The sequence below is a fragment of the Manis javanica genome, chromosome 8 (genome assembly GCF_040802235.1).
Source record: "Manis javanica isolate MJ-LG chromosome 8, MJ_LKY, whole genome shotgun sequence".
NCBI classification, from domain to species: Eukaryota; Metazoa; Chordata; class Mammalia; order Pholidota; family Manidae; genus Manis; species Manis javanica.
In genome coordinates this window covers 41,594,647-41,615,704 of record NC_133163.1, presented here as the reverse complement: position 1 = coordinate 41,615,704, position 21,058 = coordinate 41,594,647, and the positions used below count along the sequence as shown (strand labels likewise).

The following is a 21,058-nucleotide window of genomic DNA, read 5'->3' as shown; positions in this document are numbered from 1 at the left end:
CTCCATACTGTATTCCCTGTATCTAGATTGATGCCTAATACTAACTACATGCTGAAAAATTTATTTTAAATAAACACTCCAGAAAAATATTCATTCAATTGAATGAATGAATCCTGAATAGTAGGATGAAAAAATACTGATGTAGTCGTAAAATTTTTCTTCCTGGGATCATGAAACTGTATTTAAAATTCTAGATTCATCAAACTACTAACAAAATAAAAATGAGTAATGTCAAAAATTTATTCAGAAAATATTTTGGTTTTTCTTTACACTTTTACTTTTTTCTGATTCCATAGAAATTATCTTCTCCAGAGAGACAGATAATCAGACAGATTTTTAATATTTTAAGTATTCAGGATTTAATTTCTATATAGATGTACTTTATAGAAATAGGAAAAAAATATATAATGATATTAGCTTCTGTAAGGTTTTAATAGGTATACAATTTGAATGTCTTTACATAATTTCAAAGGATAAAGGCTGTTTATTCAGAACTATGTCGTAAGTAAGAGTGTTGTGAGAGAATGAAAAAAATCCAATTCCAAAAATGATCATTAACTTTTTTGTACTTACAGGAAAATAAAATGTAGTAAGTTAAATAATATAGTCTGAATATTCTTCTGCTTATTTATTCAACATTTTTTTCCTATTCACTGTATCTATTCTGTCATAGTACAGGCAGAGCTGAGATGTTACAGCTGAGACCGCATGTTCCAGTAGACTGAAATATTTGCTTTCTGGCCATGTATGAAAAGTTTGTCAATCCCTGGTTTATGTTACTTTTATTTGGGGCCTTGTAACCTTATTATATAAAATGAGACTTTCTGTGAAGAACATTTCCTGTTTTTCTAGATGACTGGATAGTAGATGTTCAATATTTTAAAATATCTGCCATTGATGATTATTACAGGTACTAAAGTCAAGTCAATAAGAACACAGACTGACTTTTACGCAACAAAACCTACTAAGATGGATTCTAAACTGCAACATTCCGTTGCTACGCTGCCTCCTGGTGATCAACAGTATTTGTTCAGCCCAAGCAGAGAAATGCCTAACCTTTCAGGTACACTGGAAGGTCATCTGATTCCTATGGCAATTCTTTTAGGTAAGTCCCAACAAAGCACGTGAGGCAAATTTTAAATTCTTAAAAGTAGCAGAACTTCCAAAATGGTGCTGACATGATACCTACTTCATCTTTATGTGATGTTTATATTTGTTGTAAGACCTTAGACTCTATTTTACTTTGTGTAATAAAAACCCAGGATGATGGGCTCCTGCATAATTTCACTCACAAGAAACATTTATGTTATTTCATAATACACTACTGTATATGAAGTGAAATAAAAAGAAATGTTTAGACATGTCATAGACATTCATAATAATTAAAGATTCAAGAATTTTGATTGCTTTAATATAATCATGTCTTGGGGGAGGCACTTTAGAGTACTTTTTATGTACTTTTGAACTAGGTTGTGATAAGTAAAGATCAGGTAGTTGTGTGTTCTAAGCCAGTACTTGTTTATTTGCTTATTTGAGGTCTCTCAGACTCATCAGTGTAAAAACTGAACAAATCATTTTTACTCTTACAGTAGCTCTTCAACCCTAGCAGTTCATTTTTTTCTTTTAGAGTCATTGCTATTCTGCCTTAATTTTGATGATTAAATATGAATGTTTTTCCACATAAGAGAAAATTTTTCATTTTTGATATTATGGGTAAATGGCATGATAACTTGGTAGCTAGTGTCTATTCAAACATGCCTTCCTCTAATATAATAGCTAATACTTACATATTCCTTACTGTGTGCCAGGTACAGATCTAGGCACATTTCATATATTAACTTGTTTAATCCACCCTATAAAACACATGGTGATGTACAAGTTTTATAGATGAAGAAACTCAGGTGCAGAGGAGTTAAGTAGTTTTTCAAAGGCTGAGATTCAAACCCAGGCATTCTGGCTTTAGAGTCTGTGCTTTTTTTTTTTTTTTATTGAAGCATCATTGATATATGATCTTATATTAGTTTCAAATACACAACACATTAACAGTCACCCATATTATTAAATCCTCACCCCCCACTAGTCAGTTACTTTCTGTCAACATAGATGTTACAGAATCATTGGCTATATTTTCCATGCTGTACTATTACGATTATATTATGATTGACAATTTTTGTGCTTCTTTATCACCCTCAGCTTCCACACCAACCCACACCAACCCCTCCCCCTTGGTAACCACTAGTCACTTCTCAATCTCTGTGAGTCTACTGCTGTTTTGTTCATTTGCTTTGTTTTTACATTCCACAAATTTTAATTTGCATTTCCCTGATTATTAGTGATGTGGAGCATCTTTTCATGTTGGCCTTTTGTATTTCCTTTTTGGAGAAGTGTCTGTTCAAGTCCTCTGCCCATTTTTTAATTGGGTTATTTGTTTTTTGAGTGTTGAGGCATATAAGTTCTTTATATATTTTGGATGTTAACCTTTTATTAGATGAGTTGTTTACAAATATATTCTCTCATACTGTAGTGTTACTGGCTGAGATGCTGCTGTTCTTTTTGGGATTGTGTTTTGGAGGTGATGAATGAAGCTAGTAGACAAAAGTATGGAGCAACTAGCAAAACTTTCAATGAGTGAAAAGGAAGGAAAAAGACTCCTGCTAATTGGGAGGGACTTTAAGGGAGGATGCTGTTCGGGCTGCAATGTCTAGAGTTTATAAGCACAAAAATGGACTAAATTTATGCAGTTGGCTGTGAGTTGTTGCTGTGGCCTGTTGCTAGGGCCGAGATGAGATTGGGAAACTCTATTGTTTTTCAGGCTGAATTTTGCCAAATGTTCAGGATGAGGCTTCTTGTTTATTACAGATCCTTGACTCTGACTATAACTTACTGGGACCTTGAGCTCTATCTGCCTGCATCCCACTAACACCTGCTTCCATCTCTTCTCAGAAGAGGTAACTCTAACTGTCATTAGGAGAAGGGTGAAGACTGCCTGAGCTACTTTTTGCTGGCAATGGACAACTGCTAGGGAATGGCAGTTCACTCTCTGAGTGGCCTACCTAGTGGCTTGCAGTTGATAACAGTTGTGAGGGACTGTTACAGGGCGTTTTATTGCATCACTATCTGGAACTTGATGGACTCAGAACAAGGAGAGATAAACTTTATTAGAAAATTAAGTAAACATGGTCTGAATATGAGAGCAAATACTATTTCTTTAAGGAGGGGAATGAAGGGTGCTAATTAGGGCTGCATTTACTCCATGGGAGATTTGAAGATTTGGCTTAGCTAGGAGTTTAATATTTCTCTTTTTGTAATCTTGTTAAAGAGATGGATATTCTGTTTGATTTTCTCTAGATTTTTTCCTACTAGTCTTGATGTGTTAATATAAACACAGCAGGTCTCATTGAGCATAGCACAGGTGCTACTGACTTTGGCAGTGAGCACATCTGAGGCTCTCCTATTCTGGAGGACCCCTTGAACTAAGGAGTTTAAGGCTTTTTGCTGAGCTTCTATGGCAGCTACTGTCACTATTTAGGTGCTTTGCATTACTAGAGAAATGTTTTTACTGTTTTTTTTGAGTTCAGGAATCTCTATAAACTGAAAGAGGCTACATAATATTGAGTATTTTAGGCTATTTGATTTTAATATTGGGTTATTTGTGGCTAGCCTGGTGAAATTAGGGATCTGGGGCACTAGGCTTCTTTTAGACTGGTGTTGCAGTGACACATTTAAGAAGGAGCTCAGGTTAGGCTGCTGCTCAGAGGTGGGGAAGGAGGTACTGTTAAAAGTTAATACATCAGGTATAGCTGCAATTATTGTGCACTGCTTTTTCTATTTCCTAGGCAGGGTCAGGTACGCATCAGTTTTATAAAGGAAGAATAGTTTGTTCTAGTCAGCATGACTTTAGAATAGTCTATTTTTGTGGCTAAGCACATTTGTGTGATGTTGGGAGGCTACTATAATTGGCTAAAATAGAGGGATCTCATTGCTCTTAAGAGGTCAAAAGTAGAGGGATGTATGCCGGTGAAATGTTTGCATGCAGGGGAGAGAAGCTGGTGAGGGATTGGTTATGGGTATGAGGAATCTGACAGTAAAGGCTTCTGAAAGTGAGTTGAATGGCATTAAAGGGGGTGGGGAGGTTGGGGATTGCTACTGGAAATGCTGAGGATTGTCTCTGTTTCCGTTTTTATGCTAAGAGTTTCTTGCTTTAATGAATTGACAACTATGGCCCTGAAAGGGCAAGCTCCCAGATTCTATTTCAGCCAATTGGGACCCAGATCCTACCTCAGCCAATCAGGACGTGGATCCTATTTCACCCAATCAGAGCTTGGTCTCTCCTCTCCAATCAGCAAAGAGCTCACCCAACACCCTCAGACCCTGCCAATTGACCAGAGCCACGACCTATCACCCCACCAACTACCCCTAGATCCAGCCAATCAGCCAGAGCCACGACCATCACCTCACCAACTGCCCTAGAACCCCATAAAACCTTTGTGGTACTGAAACTCACTCTCTTTCTCTGACATCTTGCCACTGCGTTGGTGTAGATGAGAGATTGAGCTCGAGCTAGCTCTAATAAAGGCTCTTTGCTTTTGCATCGTGGTTGGCTCCTTGGTGGTCTTCTGGGATTCGTGACTTTGGGCACAACAGCCCAAGCTTTGTTAGCATAATGGTTGGTGGCAATTAATTTATTATTGCTCTACCATAATTAGAGGCCAGACGCATTGCCTTGGAAATGTGGCTCTCAGATGATGGTGTAGTTAAGGTTATAGACATCAAAGTCTTCTTTTTCTTTAGTGGAATTTCTCTGGAATTGTGGTTTTCACTCATGAAAGGTATGATATATATAAAGGTGGTATTATGAAAAGAAAAGTTGAGGATTTTTAAGAGAGACTGGGTGCTGTAAGAATTAGAGAAGCTCAGGCTGGCTTTGGTAGCTAGGCACTGGACTTTGTTTACTTTAGCTGGTGATGAAACGGTTTACTGTGGATTGAGGGAATGTGGGCGTCTACGAACGCTATCATTTTTGGTGATAGTGTAAGTTGTATAAGAAAAACTTTATTATTGTGCTATGGTATTAGCAATTGTTGTTAGTAACATCAGAATGCCGAGGAGACATACTATCTTTTAGATGCTCTCGGCAGAGACAGATTTAGCAACTGGTTTGGTTACTTAGATTAGCGGTCTTGTTAATTACTGGAGTTAGGGGGTGTACTGCTGCTAGAAGAAGATCTAATAAGGAGGGGGTTAATAGTAATAATGGCAGGTTTAAGGCTTGCTTTTTAAGATTTAAACTTAATGGCAGCAATATTGCTGGCTAATGGGAGGGGGATTACCATAACAGAGTAATGAGAATAACAAGTTTTACTCTTAAAGTGATGCTAAAAGCGACTAAGGACTCTGGAGTATGGAGTACTTATCTTAGGTGTTTGTCACTTAGAAAGATATTTCAGCTTTTCTACAGGATTGCAGGGATAATGGGGCAGGGAGTTTTCATTGTTTAAAGTGGGGCTTGCTTTTTTAGGCACTCGGGGCTTTAGCTTGGAGTGATGTATTTATGACTCATGTCCCGTTACTTTTGCTGCCGTGGGAGTGGAGAGAATTATTCTATGCGGTCTTTTTTCAGATTAGGGCAAGAGAAGGACTGGTAGTGGGCACTGTCTTAATTAAGAGTCTTAAGTGTTTTGGCTCAAAAAGAGGATGTTTTTCTTCTTTCAGGCTGTTTCTAGCTTTTGGAGAGTTTGTTGGAATTGGGCTAGGGAGGTGGCTTGCTTTACTTGTGCAGCTGTTTTTGTGTTGAGGAGGAAGTCATTGGTAAAGAAAGGCTTACTATATAGCAACTTAAAGGAACTAAAGCTTGCTCGCTGGGGAGTATTTTTGACTCATATGAATGCAGTAAGAAGGACGGTGATCTAAGGGAGACTGACTTTTTGGGTCAGCTTTTTTAGGTGTTGATTTAGAATTTCATTTTGCTCTCTCTACTTTGCTTGAGGATTGCGGTCTTTAAGAGCGATGGAGGTGGTACTGTATTCTCAGAACTGAGGAGACTTTTTGAGATACTACAGTTTTGAAGTCTGGCTTGTCACTTTGCAGGCTCTTGGGCAGTTTGAACTGGGGGATGATTTCGTTCACTAAGATTTGGACAACTATTGCCTTTTCAGTTTTGCAGGAGAAGGCTTCTAGCTACTCGGGGAACGTGTCTACTTATACAAGTAGATATTGAACTTCTTTAGCTTTAGGAATATGGGTGAAATTAATTTGCTGATCTTCTTTGGGGCATGTTTAAGTTGCTTTTTTACTTGTACAGTAATTTTTAAAATTAAGTTATCATTGATATATACAATCTTATGAAGGTTTCACATGAGCAACATTGAGATTTCAACATTCACCTATGTTATCAAGTCCCCTCCACTCCATTGTAGTCAATGTCTATCAGTGTACTAAGATGCTGTAGAGTCATTATTTGTCCTTCCCATGACCTACCTATACTATCAGTGCTAATGATAATGCCCCTAAAACCCCTTCTCCCTCACTCCCCACCCACCATCCCCAACCCCTTCCCTTTGGTAACTGCTAGTCCCTTCTTGGAGTCTGTGAGTCTGCTGCTGTTTTGTTTAAGTTTTGCTTTGTTGTTATACTCCACAAAAGAGTGAAGTCATTTGGCATTTGTCTTTCTCCACTTGGCTTATTTGACTGACCTTAACACCCTCTAGATACATTCATGTTGTTTGAAGTCCTAAGATTTGTGTCCTTTTTATGGTTGAATAATATTCCATTGTGTATATGTACCACATCTTTATTTTTTAAAATTTTTTATTAAGGTATTATTGATATACACTCTTATGAAGGTTTCACATGAAAAAACAATGTGGTTACTACATTTACCCATATTATCAAGTCCCCACGCATACCCCACTGCAGTCACTGTCCATCAGTGCAGCAAGATGCCACAGATTCACTGTTTGCCTACTTTGTGCTACTCTGCTTTCCCCATGACCCCCCACACCGTGTGTACTAAACATAATACCCATCAATCTTCTTCTCCCTCCTTCCATACCCACCCTCCCACATCCCTCACCTTTGGCAACCACTAGTCCCTTCTTGGAGTCTGTGAGTCTTTTGCTGTTTTGTTCTTTCAGTTTTGCTTCGTTGTTATACTCCACAAATGAGGGAAATCATTTGGCACTTGTCTTTCTCTGCCTGGCTTATTTCACTGAGCATAATATCCTCTAGATCCATCCCTGTTGTTGCAAATGGTAGGATTTGTTTCTTTCTTATGGCTGTTATTATTCCATTGTGTATATGTACCACATCTTCTTTATCCATTCATCTACTGATGGACACTTAGGTTGCTTCCATATCTTGGCTATTGTAAATAGTGCTGCAATGAACATAGGGGTGTATATGTCTTTTTGAATCTGAGAAGTTGTATTCTTTGGGTAAGTTCCAAGGAGTGGGATTCCCAGGTCAAATGGTATTTCTATTTTTAGTTTTTTGAGGAACCTCCATATTGCTTTCCACAATGGTTGAACTAGCTTAATTCCCACCAGCAGTGTAGAAGGGTTCCCCTTTCTCTGCATCTTTGCCAGCATTTGTTGTTAGTCTTTTTGATGTTGGCCATCCTTACTGGTGTGAGGTGATATCTCATTGTGGTTTTAATTTGTATTTCCCTGATGATTAGTGATGTGGAGCATCTTTTCATGTGTCTGTTGGCCATCCGAATTTCTTCTTTGTAGAATTGTCTCTTCATATCCTCTGCCCATTTTTTAATTGGGTTATTTGCTTTTTGGATGTTGATGCATGTGAATTCTTTATATATTTTGGATGTTAACCCCTTGTTAGATATGTTGTTTACAAATATATTCTCCCATACTGTAGGATGCCTTTTCATTCTGTTGATGGTGTGCTTTGCTGTACAGAAACTTTTTAGTTTGATGTAGTCCTGTGTGTTCATTTTTGCCTTTGTTTACCTTGCTCGAGGAGATGTATTCAGGAAAAAGTTGCTCATGCTTATATTCAGGAGATTTTTGCCTATGTTGTCTTCTAAGAGTTTTATGGTTTCATGACTTATATTCAGGTCTTTGATTCATTTCGAGTTTACTTTTGTGTATGGGGTTAAACAATAATCCAGTTTCATTCTCCTGCATGTAGCTGTCCAGTTTTGCCAACACCAATTGTTGAAGGAGCTCTCATTTCCCGATTGTATGTCCATGGCTCCTTATCATATATTAATTGACCATATATGGTTGGGTTTATATCAGGGCTCTCTAGTCTGTTCCATTGGTCTATGGGTCTGTTCTTCTGCGAGTACCAAATTCTCTTGATTACTGTGGCTTTGTAGTAGAGCTTGAAGCTGAAGAGCATAATCCCCCCAGCTTTATTGTTCCTTCTCAGAATTGCTTTGGCTATTCAGGGTCTTTTGTGGTTCCATATGAATTTTAGGATGATTTTGTCTAGTTTGTTGAAGAATGCTGTTGGTATTTTGATAGGAATTGCATTGCATCGGTAGATTGCTTTAGGCATGATGGCCATTTTGACAATATTCATTCTTCCTATCCATGAGCACAGGATGTGTTTCCATTTATTGGTATCTTCTTTAATTTCTCTCATGAGTGTCTTGTAGTTTTCAGAGTATAGGTCTTTCACTTCCTTGGTTCGGTTTATTCCTAGGTATTTTATTCTTTTTGATGCAACTGTGAATGGAATTATTTTCCTGATTTCTCTTTCTGCTAGTTCATTGTTAATTTATAGGAATGCCACAGATTTCTGCTTATTAATTTTGTATCCTGCAACTTTGCTGAATTTAGATATTAGATCTAGTAGTTTTGAGGTGGATTCTTTAAGGTTCTTTATGTATAATATCATGTCATCTGCAAACAAGGACAGTTTAACTTCTTCCTTGCCAATCTGGATGCCTTTATTTTCTTTGTGTTATCTGATTCCTGTCACTGGGACCTCCGATACTATGTTGAAGAGAAGTGGGGAGAGTGGGCATACTTGTATTGTTCCCTATCTTAAAGGAAAAGCTTTCAGCTTCTCACTGTTATGTATAATGTTGGCTGTGGGTTTGTCATAAATGGCCTTTATTATGTTGAGGTACTTGCCCTCTATACCCATTTTGTTGAGAGTTTTTATCGTGAATGTATGTTGAATTTTGTCAAATGCATTTCCAGCATCTTTGGAGATGATCATATGTTTTTTGTCCTTCTTTTTGTTGATGTGGTGGATGATGTTGATGGATTTTCGAGTGTTGTACCATCCTTGCATCCATGGAATAAATCCTACTTGATCATGATGGATGATCTTTTTGATGTATTTTTGAATTTGGTTTGCTAATATTTTGTTGAGTATTTTTGCATCTATGTTCATCAGGGATATTGGTCTGTGATTTTCTTTTTTTGTGGCATCTTTGCCTGGTTTTTGTATTAGAGTGATGCTGGCCTCATAGAATGAGTTTTTAAGTATTCCTTCTACTCTTTGGAAAACTTTAAGGACAATGGATATTAGATCTTCACTAAATGTTCTATAAAATTCAGCAGTGAAGCCATCTGGTCCAGGGATTTTGTTCTTAGGTAGTTTTTTTATTACCAGTTCAATTTAATTGCTGGTAATTGGTCCATTCAGATTTTCTCTTTCTTTCTGGATCAGCCATGGAAGGTTGTATTTTTCTAGAGAACTGTCCAATTCTGTTATCCAGTTTGTTAGCATATAATGTTTCATAGTATTCTCTCACAATTCTTTGTATTTCTGTGGTATCTGTAGTAATTTTTCCTTTCTTTTTTCTTATTCTGTTTATGTATGTGGACTCTTTTTATCTGGATAAGTCTGGCAAGGGGTTATCTATTTTGTTTATTTTCTCAAAGAACCAGCTCCTGCTTTCATTGATTCTATTGTTTAATTCTTCTCAATTTTATTTATTACTGCTTTAATCTTTATTATGTCTTTCCTTCTATGGACTTTGGGCCTCATTTGTTCTTCCTTTTCTATTTTAATTAATTCTGAGTTTAGACTGTTCATTTGGGATTGTTCTTCTTTCCTGAGGTAGGCCTGTATTGCGATATATTTCCCTCTTGCTATGGACTTTGCTGCATCCCACAGATTTTGTGGTGTTGAATTACTGTTGTCATTTGTCCCCATGTATTGCTTGATCTCTGTTTTTATTTGGTCATTGATCCATTGATTATTTAGGAGCATGTTATTAAACCTACATATGTGGGCTTTTTCATTTTCTTTGAATAATTTATTTCTAGTTTCATACGTTTGTGATCTGAGAAGCTGGTTGGTACAATTTCAGTCTTTTTGAATTTCCTGAGGTTCTTTTTGTGGCCTAGTATATGATCTATTCTTGAAAATGTTTCATGTGCACTTGAGAAGAATGTGTATCCTGTTGCTTTTGGATGGAGTATTCTGTAGATGTTCATTATGTCCATCTGTTCTAATACGTTGTTCAGTGCCTCTGTCTCTTTACTTATTTCCTGTCTGGTTGATCTGTCCTTTGGAGTGAGTGGTGTGTTGATGTCTCCTAAAATGAATGCATGGCAATCTATTTCCCCTTTTATTTCTGTTAGTATTTGTTTCACATATATAGATGATCCTGTGTTGGGTGCATAGATGTTTATAATAGTTATATCCTCTTGTTTGACTCACCCTTGTATCATTATGTAATGGCCTTCTTTGACTCTTGTTAGTTTCTTTGTTTTGAAGTCTATTTTGTCTGATACAAGTACGGCAACTCCTGCTTTTTTCTCCCTATTAGTTGCATGAAGTATCTTTTTCCATCCCTTTACTTTCATTCTGTGTATGTGTTTGTGTTTGAAGTGAGTCTCTTGTAGGCAGCATATAGATGGGTCTTGTTTTTTTACCCATTCAGTAACTGTATTTCTTTTGATTGGTACATTCAGAGCATTTACATTAGGGTGATTATTAATAGGTATGTACTAAATGCCATGGCAGGCTTTAGATTCGTGGTTACCAAAGTTTCAAGGGTAATTCCCTTACTAGCTAACAGTCTAATTTAACTCACTTAGTATGCAATTACAAACACAACCTAAAGGTTCTTTTTTTTTTCCTCTTCTTTTTCTTCATCCTCTATTCTTTGTATGTTATGAATCCTATTCTGTACTCTTTGTCTATCCCTTGGTTGACATGTATTTAGCCTTAAGAATACTTTCATCTAAAGGAGTCCCTCCAAAATGCACTGTAGAGGTGGTTTGTGGGAGGTAAATTCTCTCAGCCTTTGGTTATCTCAAAATTGTTTAATCACTCCTTCAAATTTAAATGATAACCTTGCCAGGTCGAGTATTCTTTTTCAAGGCCCTTCTGCTTCATTGCATTAAATATATCATGCCACTCCCTTCTGGCCTATAAAGTTTCTGTTGAGAAGTCTGATGATAGCCTGATGGGTTTTCCTTTGTATGTGATCTTTTTTCTCTCTCTGGCTGATTTTAGTAGTCTGTCCTTATCCTTGATCTTTACCATTTTAATTACTATATGTCTTGGTGTTGTCTTCCTTGGATCCCTTGTGTTGGGAGATCTGTGCATGTCTAAGGCCTGAGAGACTGTCTTCTTCCCCAGATTGGAGAAGTTTCAGGAATTACCTCATCAAAGACACTTTCTATCCCTTCTTCTCTCCCCTCTTTTGTTCCATTAGTATCGGTCTCTCAGACTTCCCGCCTTTCTTTTGTCCCAGAGAAGCTGTATATGGATCCCTGCTCTCCATATGCAGCTGGCATCTCAGTCTCTCCAGGAATTCTGCCTGTCTTAGCTTTCCAACCCCCTACTCATGAGAGTACCATGCAAGCACCATGAAATGTAGGTTCATGCTCCCAGAGCAGATTTCCAGAGTTAGGTATTCAGCAGTCCCAGGCCTCCATTCCCTCCCTGCTCCATTCTCTTCCTCCTGCCAGTGAGCTGGGGTTGGGGGGGAAGGGCTTAGGTCCTGCTGGGCCACGGCTTTGGTATGTTACCCTGTTCCGTGAGGTTTTTTCTTTTCTCCAGGTGTGTGCAGTTTGGCGTAGCCCTCTTTCCTGTTGCTTTTTCAGGATTAGTTGTATTAATTATATTTTCATATTATATGTGGTTTTAGGAGGAAGCCTCTGTCTCACCTCTCACGCCACTATCTTTAATCCTTTCTAAAAAACCTTCAGAGTCTGTTCTTAGGTAATTTTTTTTATTACCAATTCAATTTCATTGCTGGTGATTGGTCTGCTTAGATTTTTGTTTCTTCCTAGGTCAGGCTTGGAAGGTTGTATTTTTCTAGAAAGTTGTCTGTTTCTTGAAGGTTATCCAGTTTTTTAACATATAATTTTTCATAGTATTCTCTAATAGTTCTTTATAGTTCTGTGGTGTCCATGGTGATATTTCCTTTCTCATTTCTGATTTTGTTTATGTGTGTACACTATCATTTTTTCTGGATATATCTGGCTAGAGTTTAACATATATATATATATATTTTCTCAATTAACCAGATCCTGGTTTCATTTATTCTTTTCTATTGTTTTATTCTTCTCAATTTTATTTATTTCTGCTCTGATCTTTATTATGTCCCTCCTTCTACTGACTTGGGGCCTCATTTGTTCTTCTTTTCCTATTTTCATTAATTGTGTGTTTAGACTGTTCATTTGGTATTGTTCTTCTTTCCTGAAGTCAGCCTATATTGCCAGATACTTTCCTCTTCTAACTGCCTTCACTGAGTCCCACAGATTTTGGGGTGTTGAGTTGTTTTCATTTGTCTGCATATATTGCTTGATTTCTGTTTTTATTTTGTCATTGATGCATTGTTTATTTAGAAGCATGTTGTTAAACCTCCATGTGTTCATTAGCTTTTTTGTTTTCTTTGCATAATTTGTCTCAAGTTTCATAACTTTGTGATCTGAGAAGCTGGTTGACACTATTTCAATGCTTCTGAATTTACTGAGGCTTTTTTTGTGGCCTAGTATGTGATCTATTTTGGAAAATATTCCATATGCACTTGAGAAGAATGTATATCCTGCTGCTTTTTGGTGGATGTTTTGTGGATGTCTGTTAGGTCCATCTGTTCTAATGTGTTGCTCAGTGGCTGTGTCTCCTTACTTATTTTCTGTCTGGTTGATCTGTCCTTTGGAGTGAGTGGTTTGTTGAAGTCTCCTAAAATGAATGCATTGCATTCTATTTTCCCCTTTAGCTCTTTTAGTATTTGTTTCACATAATTACATGCTTCTTTGTTAGGTAGGTAGATATTTACAATGGTTATATCCTCTTGTTGGACTGACTCCTTTATCATTATGTAATGTCCTCCTTTGTCTCTTTTACTTTCTTTGTTTGGAAGTCTTTTGTCTGACACAAATACTGCTACTCCTGCATTTTCCCTCCTATTACATTCATGAAATATCTTTCTTTCAGTTTACTTTCAATCTGTGTATGCCTTTTGGTCTGAAATGGGTCTCTGGTAGGCACCATGTAGATAGGTGGTCTTGTTTGTTTATCCTTTTTGCCACTCTGTGTCTTTTGATTGGTGTATTCAATCCATTTACATTTAAGGTAATTATTGATAGGTATGCACTTATTGCCATTTTATTAATTATTTTCTTGTTTTTATAGCTCCTCTCTGTTCCTTTCTTCCTGAGTTTTACTCTTCTTTTGTTACTGATGGTGTTCTTTAATGTTGTGGTTGGATTTGTCTTTTTTTAAGTTTTTTGTGTATCTATTATGGGCTTTAGGTTTCTGGTTACCGTAAATTTCAAGGATAGCTTCCTGAGTACATAACAGTCTGTATTAAGATGATGATTGCTCTATTTCAAATACAATCTCAAAGTACTTTTTTTTCCTTCTTCCTCTTCCACACTTTATGTATTAAATATCATTATCTGCACTTTTTGTGTATCCCTTGACTGATTTTGTATATAGTTTGTTTTACTACTTTTGTGTTAATTTCGTACTTGCTCAGTAAGTAATTGGTCTACTACGTTTACTGTTTTTAAATTCACTGATGAAAACGACTTAGCCTTGGGAACATTTCTGTCTATGGTAGTCCATTTAATATCTCCTATAATGCCGGTTTAGTAGTAGAAAATCCCTTCAGCCTTTGTTCACCTGGGAATTGTTTAATCTCTGCTTCAAATTTGAATGATAATCTTACTCAGTAGAGGATTCTTGGTTGAAGGTCCTTCTGTTTCAGTACAGCAAATATTTCTTGCCACTCACTTGTGGCCTGTAAAGTCTCTGCTAAGAAGTCTGCTGATAGCCTAATGAGGTTTTCCTTATAAATAATGTTTTTTTGCACTCTGGCTGCTTTCAGTGCTCTCTTCTTATCCTTAATCTTTGCCATTTTAATTGTTATATTGTTTTATCTTCCTGGGGTTCCTTTTGTTAGGGGCTTTCTGAACTTTCATGACCTGAATATCTATTTCCTTTCCTAGACTGCGGAAGTTTTCAACAATTGTTTTCTCAAAGAGACTTTTATCCCTTTGTCTCTGTTTTCTCCTTCTGATACCCCTATTATGAGAATATTACTTTGTTTGGCTTGGTCACACAGCTTTCTTATCATTCTTTCATTCTCAGAGATTCTCTTTTATCTATTCTTCTGCTTTGTTGTGTTCCTGTTGTTTAATTTCCATCTCATTGATTGTCTCCTCTACTTGCCACAATCTCTTTTTCATTCCTGCGATTGTATATGTCATTTCAGTTATGTATTCTTCAGCCCTGAGTGGCTCTTTTTCAGCTCTTGTATCTCTTTGTTGAAGTCTTCTCTGAGATCTTCAATATTTTTCTGCTTATCAGTGGGCATATTTATTAATTTTACTTTGAAATCTTTATCAAGAAGACTGGTGATGTCTGTTTCACTTAGCCTCTCCCTGATATTTTATCTTGTAGTTGTGTTTGGAACATATTCCTCTGCCTCCTCATTTTGTTAGTGTTTCTGTGTTTCTTTGTTTATATTAGATGGATCTACTATGCTTCCTGGCCTAGAAAGTAATTTTATGAAGCAGGCATCCTGTGGTGTCCAGAAGCTCAAGTTTCTTTTCTCTCCAGTTTCTGGTTCTCCTTTGTGGTAGAACCCCAGTTGCTTTTGGTGGTCAATGGGTGGAGCCACCTTTATGTCTGTCTGCTGGAAGTGGTCTCAGTATGCTGCAGCTGGCAGTTTTTCTCAGTGTGCCCTTTGTGGTCAGAGCAGTTATTTCTGATAGTATCATTGTGGTCAGGTCACCCTCAGCCTGCCCTACAGCAATTGTGGGGCTGCAGGGTTAACAGGGTGGGTGGGCCAATTGCATTCTTTTTGGGTACTAGTGCCATACAGCCAGTTGTGGTGGCATAATATGGATATGGCAGTGGCCAGGTACATAGCACCAAGCAAAGCTGCCCAGGGTGGGGGTGTGAGGTTGAGGGAGGGTGTGGGAGGGGTGTGGGGTGGTGGGAGTGGTGAAGTGTGGGGTATCAGGGTGGAGGAAGGTGTTCTTGGAGCTGGCTCCTACAGTCACCTCCCCAGTTGAGCTGCAACAGGGCTAAGATGGGAGAGGCTCCCTCTGCCTATCAGGTACCAAAGTCTGACACTGCTGTTGGCTGGTAAGGGAAGTGCTTATGCCTGAGCTGTCAGCTCGGTGATGGAGCATCCAGGGCTTCTGAGCGTGCCCTAACTATTGAGCCAAGGGAGGACTGGGAAGGTATGTTCATCTGCCCTTTCCCTTGCAGAGAGAGCTCTATCCAACCCTTGTACCTCTGGCAGCCCTCCTGCTGCTGGGAAATCTTTCAACCTGCCCACCTCTGTTTTGGGTCTCAGTGGGACTTGTGGAGCATGCCTGTCCTCCACAACTAGCAGGAGTCTCAGCCTTCCACAGTGCTCCAGTTGTCCATGGTGTCCAGCCCCACTAATCACCAAAACCCAATGCAATGTGGAGTTGTGCTCCCAGAGCATATCTCTGGGGCCAGGTGTGCAGAGTTCCTGAGTACCTATCTACTCCCTGATCCATTCTTCTTCCTCCCACCTGTGGGCTGGTATGGGGAAAAGGCTTGGGTCCCACTCGATCACGGCTGTGCCACATTAACTTTTTCTGTGGGAGCTTCTCTTCCTCTCAGGTGTAGGTGTTCTGTTCTGAAGTCTTCAAGTCATCTTCAGGTTTAATTGTATTTGCTGTAGTTGTTTCCTTGGTATGTATATGTGTATGAGGGGGGGTTTCTGCCTTGCCTTCCTACTCTGCCATATTTTTCCCCCCTTAGAGTCTGTGCTTTTAGTGAGTGCAGTGTACTGTCCCTTTTGTACTTTGAAATATAGCTAACAAACGGAACTTTTAAAGTGAAAGCTAAAAAGTTTTTGACAGCTCTGATAGTTGCCAAATAGTGGGCTTACATGCTATTTATTAGTAATCAAACCAATAATATTTTGTTTTTGGTTTTATTTCTGTCCATTGTTGCTCAATAAAGATATAAGAACAAAAATAATGCCATATAATACAATACACTTTAGTCTTGGCTTTGCCATGTACAAACAATTATGACCTTTGGCAAACTGTTTCTAAACTTCTGTTTCTTCAACTGTCATACATGGGTAATATTAATACTCATAGGCTTAAAATAGATAACATGTGAAGTGTTTAGTACATATGAGTGCCTAATAAATGTTAGTTGCTGCTACAAGGATGACGAGATGAGTATGTTGACAGTATGGTGACAAGGGACAGGTGATTGCAGCTAGTGCTTTTCCTTCAGATGAGAATACAGGATATAACTTCTGTATTAGATTTTTCTCTTTATTTCCAAAATGGTTGACTCATTTTCTCCCCCAAACTTTTTAGGACAAACCCAAAGTAATAGTGATTCAATGATACCTGCTGGAGTAATAGTAAACAAGCCACACCCTGTAACAGTGACTACTTCTATTCCTCCATCATCTCGAAAAACAGAAACTGCAGTAAAGAAACCTAACATAGCAGTTGTAGAAATGAAGTCGGAGAAAAAGGATCCTCCTCAACTTACTGTACAGGTATGCCATGGTGCAGAAAATATCAAGGAAAAAAACAAACTTTGTTTTAGTTTTAGAACTTATTTCATGAATACTTTGCTTTCATCATGGGTTAAAACTAAGATATTAATGTGATGTCTCTATCCTTATTCTGTTTGATTTAAGCTACCTTTTTTAAGCGACTCACATCTAGGTGACTTGATATTCCAAAGGGAACATTATATTATAATTAAAAAAGAAGAATGTATATGACTTCAACCATAATTAAGAAGACTTGAATTAATGGAGCAAGAACTCATGAAGATTAAATATTCAAGTTGCTGATTCTTCCTAAGTTGATGTATAATTTAAATGAATTATAATTTTAAAAAGAATCATGTTTTTAACTTGAACTTTAGGATCATTTTGGTATTTGAAAGAACAAAGGTTTATAAAAGTTAAAGTGTTTTGGTACTTGTCCTATAAAACAAAGTATTTGAGAAATAGAATTGGTTATTTTAAATAAATGTAATGTGTGATTGATACTTCATAAATCAGTGGAAAATAGGATTCTTATAAATGAAATAATGTATATTATTATTGGTAGGAAATGTGGAAAATAGATCACTTTTAGACTCTAAACTGTAAGTCTAGCAAATTCTAAATAGGCAATAGATTAAAGTATAACTGAAATATAAAAATATACAAGAACTAGAAGATAATTTCATGGAGTCTTTATCAACACTAAAGCTAAGTCTGGATATGGGAGAAGAAAACTTAGATATGGCAGAAAAGTAGATTGAAGTCTAAAATATAAACTTAAGCATGTAGAATATTCCTAAATTAAAAGAAAAACAACATATAGTGAGCAAAATACGAAAGGAGTGTGCTAGAAAGGATTAACTATTAAACATACAAACCTCCATAAGTTAATAAGAAAACATAGATGCAAATGTAGAAGTATGCAGAGAACATGAGTAAGATTACAGAAGGGGAAATATAGTTTAAAAGAAACGAATTGAATAATTTAAGTCCTGCTAGTGAAAATGTAAATTAAATTAACAGTAATACACTGCCATTTAAAAACTGATATTGCTGAAACAATTACATTATTTAATTTGGGTAAAATTTATAATTGTGTTTTTGATATAAATAGAGCTCATTTGGATTGCATTTTGGCAGTAAAAATTACTAAGAATTTTAAATATTCATGCCCTGTGGCCTAAGAAAATAATCTAATCTCTGGTTATCTGACATAATGAAATAATTCAGGTCTAGGAAGAAAAACCCTATATATATATGAAATTTTTTGTAGTTATGTATATATAAAATAGTAGAAACATTAGAAATATACTAAATGTTTACCAACAGGAAAATGATTAAATAATTAAAGCATGTATATTTGTTGAAATATTACACAGTCACTTAAAATGTAATTATGAAGTCTATATGGAAGTATAGTGTTTATGACCTAAGTATAACAAAAAATCAGGAATGAAACTACTTTAGATTTTAGTTATGCATAAGTGTATAGTGAGATAAATATGCATAAATGGACAGTAAAAAAGTGAATAGTGAAAATGAAGTTATTTTAAGATAGCTGAATTTTGTGTGTTCCTGTATTTTCCAAATTTTGTAAAATATATTATCATAATTAAAAAATTTGTTATCCATTGACTTCACAATAAAAATTAATTATTATTGATACATAGATTGACAAACATTTGAATCAGAATGATGAACAGAAAACTGGAAGTTGTGTTCTGTTTTAGGTATTACCAAATGTAGATATTGACAGCATTTCGAATGGTAGTGCTGATGTCAGTCTCTCTCTGCCTAGTCCCAAAGAAACATCTCCTCTAAAAACCTGGATACAGGTATTGTTCAGAGTTTATCATACAGTTTTGAATAATGTCTGATTATAGGTTTTAACTACATATTGCATGCAAAGTTCTCCATTATAATAATAAATTATTATCATTGTTTAGGTTTTTAGGAAAAGACTCAAAATGAATCTGGAATTGCTTATGAATTTGAATATAAAAATTTGTTTAAGATCCTTATATTTATAAACATTCTGAAAGTGATAATCCTTAGTGTAATGTTTTGGTAACTTAAGTTGTAAGATTCAGATGTGAAGAAAACATTTCTCTATATCTTTGGAGAAGAATCTTGATTTAAATTGGAATTAAATTATAGTTTTCCTGATCGTGACTTTCATAGTGATGATTGAAGTGCAAATTTTGAGATGCGACTTTGTCGTAATACTATGACATGATGCAAAAATACATATTTCTTCCTACTATTTATTTACTGTTAAATAATGAAGTTATGACTTCACTGCACAGCTAAGTAGCAACTAACTTTTTCTAGGTTTCATGTACTGAAAGCAACTTTGGTCATCAAGAATACACTTTTAAGGAAAGGGAGAGCACCAACAATTTTTCATGATCAGAAATGGTAAAATAGACCTGATCTAAATGGTATTTGTACTTAATTAAAATTTTTCATGAATAACTTTTTTCAATGGAAGTTTATTAAAATAATATGATTACAAATAATAATTTTTAGATTCTATAATTCTGCTCTCAGGAAAAGGCTATCATGGTTTTTGGTGACTAGATTATGTATAGTGAGGCTTAAAGCCTAAATAGGTGAAATAACTTTTGTTTATCTTGCTAAATTATTTGATTTTGTGTATGTCATGAGTTTCTGTATGTGTATACTTATATATCCACATACATAAACACTAGGAGAGAAATCACAATCAAATCAACTTGATCAATAGTCTTAAGTTTTATTGTTGATGGAATCCTTGACAGGAAAACTTATATTTAATTTTTTATAGCTATCAAAATGAGAACCTAATAGCTTGGGAGTATCTAGGATTTCATTTACTAATGAAAGAAATATTGAACAGGATATTAAAATAAAAAATAGGGCCATGTAATTATATAAGTTTGTGTTATGGGAAAAAATACGATGAATTATGTATAAACTAAAAATATATTAAGCATAACAAAAACTTTCTGAAAATGAAAATGCTTTCTTAGACCCCAGAATTTGCAAAGGTAGATGAAGAAGAGGTGAAGTTTCCAGGAAATAACTTTGATGAAGTAATCGATGTCATACAGGTAACAAAGCTTAAAAAACCACAAGAAATTTTTTTTCTACCAGTATTTTTCATGTGATTAATTATCTTTTTTAAAAGACTTTATTATTATTACTTTTTAGGGTCACAGAAAAATTGAGAGGAGGATATAGAGATTTATCACATACCTGTAGCCCCACCCATGTGTTATCAACATCCCCGCCAGACTGGTACATTTGTTAAAATTGATGAACCTACATTGTCACATTATAACCACCCAAAGTCCATAGTTTACCTTAGGGTTCACTCTTGATGTACATTCTATGGGTTTAGGTAAACATATTCATCATCATAGCATCATACAGAGTATTTTCACTGCCCCAAAATCCTCTGTTCCACTTACTGATTCCTACCACTCACCCCAGTCCCTGGCAAGCACTGAACTTTTTCACTGTCTCCACTATGGAGATGTGATTTCATGTACTTGAAATCATATAGTATGTAGCCTTTTGAGATTGGCTTCTTTCACTTAATAATATTCCTTTAAGCTTCCTTCATATCTTTTCATGACTTAATAGCTCCTTTCTTCTTAGTGTAGTAATTCCATTGTCCACAATTTTTTTATTCATTCACCTACTAAAGGGTATGTTAGTTGTTTCCAACTTTTGGCAACTGTGAATAAAGCTGCTATAAACACTTGTGTGCAGGTTTTTGTGTAGACATAAGTTTTCAACTCCTCTGGATAAATATCAAGGAACTGGATTGCTGGATAGTATGGTAAAGGTATGTTTAGATTTGTAAGAAACTGCTAAATTGTCTTCCAAAGAAGCTGTACCATTTTGTATTCCACAAACAATGAATGAGTGTTCCTGCTGCTCCACATCCTTGTCAGCATTTGGTGTTATCAGTGTTCCAGATTTTGGCCACCTTAATAGGTGTGTTTTAACTTGCATTTTCCTGATCACATATGATGTGGAAAATCTCATATGCTGATTTTTCATGTGTTAAACCTTCTTTGGTAAGGTGTCTGTTATTGCCCATTTTTTAAAAATTAAGGCACA

At 36.2% G+C, this 21,058-nt stretch overlaps 1 protein-coding gene across 10 annotated transcripts in view; it reads left to right on the top strand.

Moving 5' to 3' along the window:
- KIAA0586 (KIAA0586 ortholog) overlaps positions 1-21,058 on the top strand; it is a 143,354-nt gene that overhangs the window by 40,854 nt on the left and 81,442 nt on the right. For all 10 annotated transcript variants that reach the window (XM_073242323.1, XM_073242328.1, XM_073242324.1 and 7 more), the window contains 4 exons: positions 911-1,105; positions 16,761-16,948; positions 18,679-18,783; positions 19,960-20,040. In XM_073242323.1, coding sequence (XP_073098424.1) covers positions 911-1,105; positions 16,761-16,948; positions 18,679-18,783; positions 19,960-20,040 — 569 coding nt within the window. The remainder of the gene's footprint in view (positions 1-910; positions 1,106-16,760; positions 16,949-18,678; positions 18,784-19,959; positions 20,041-21,058) is intronic.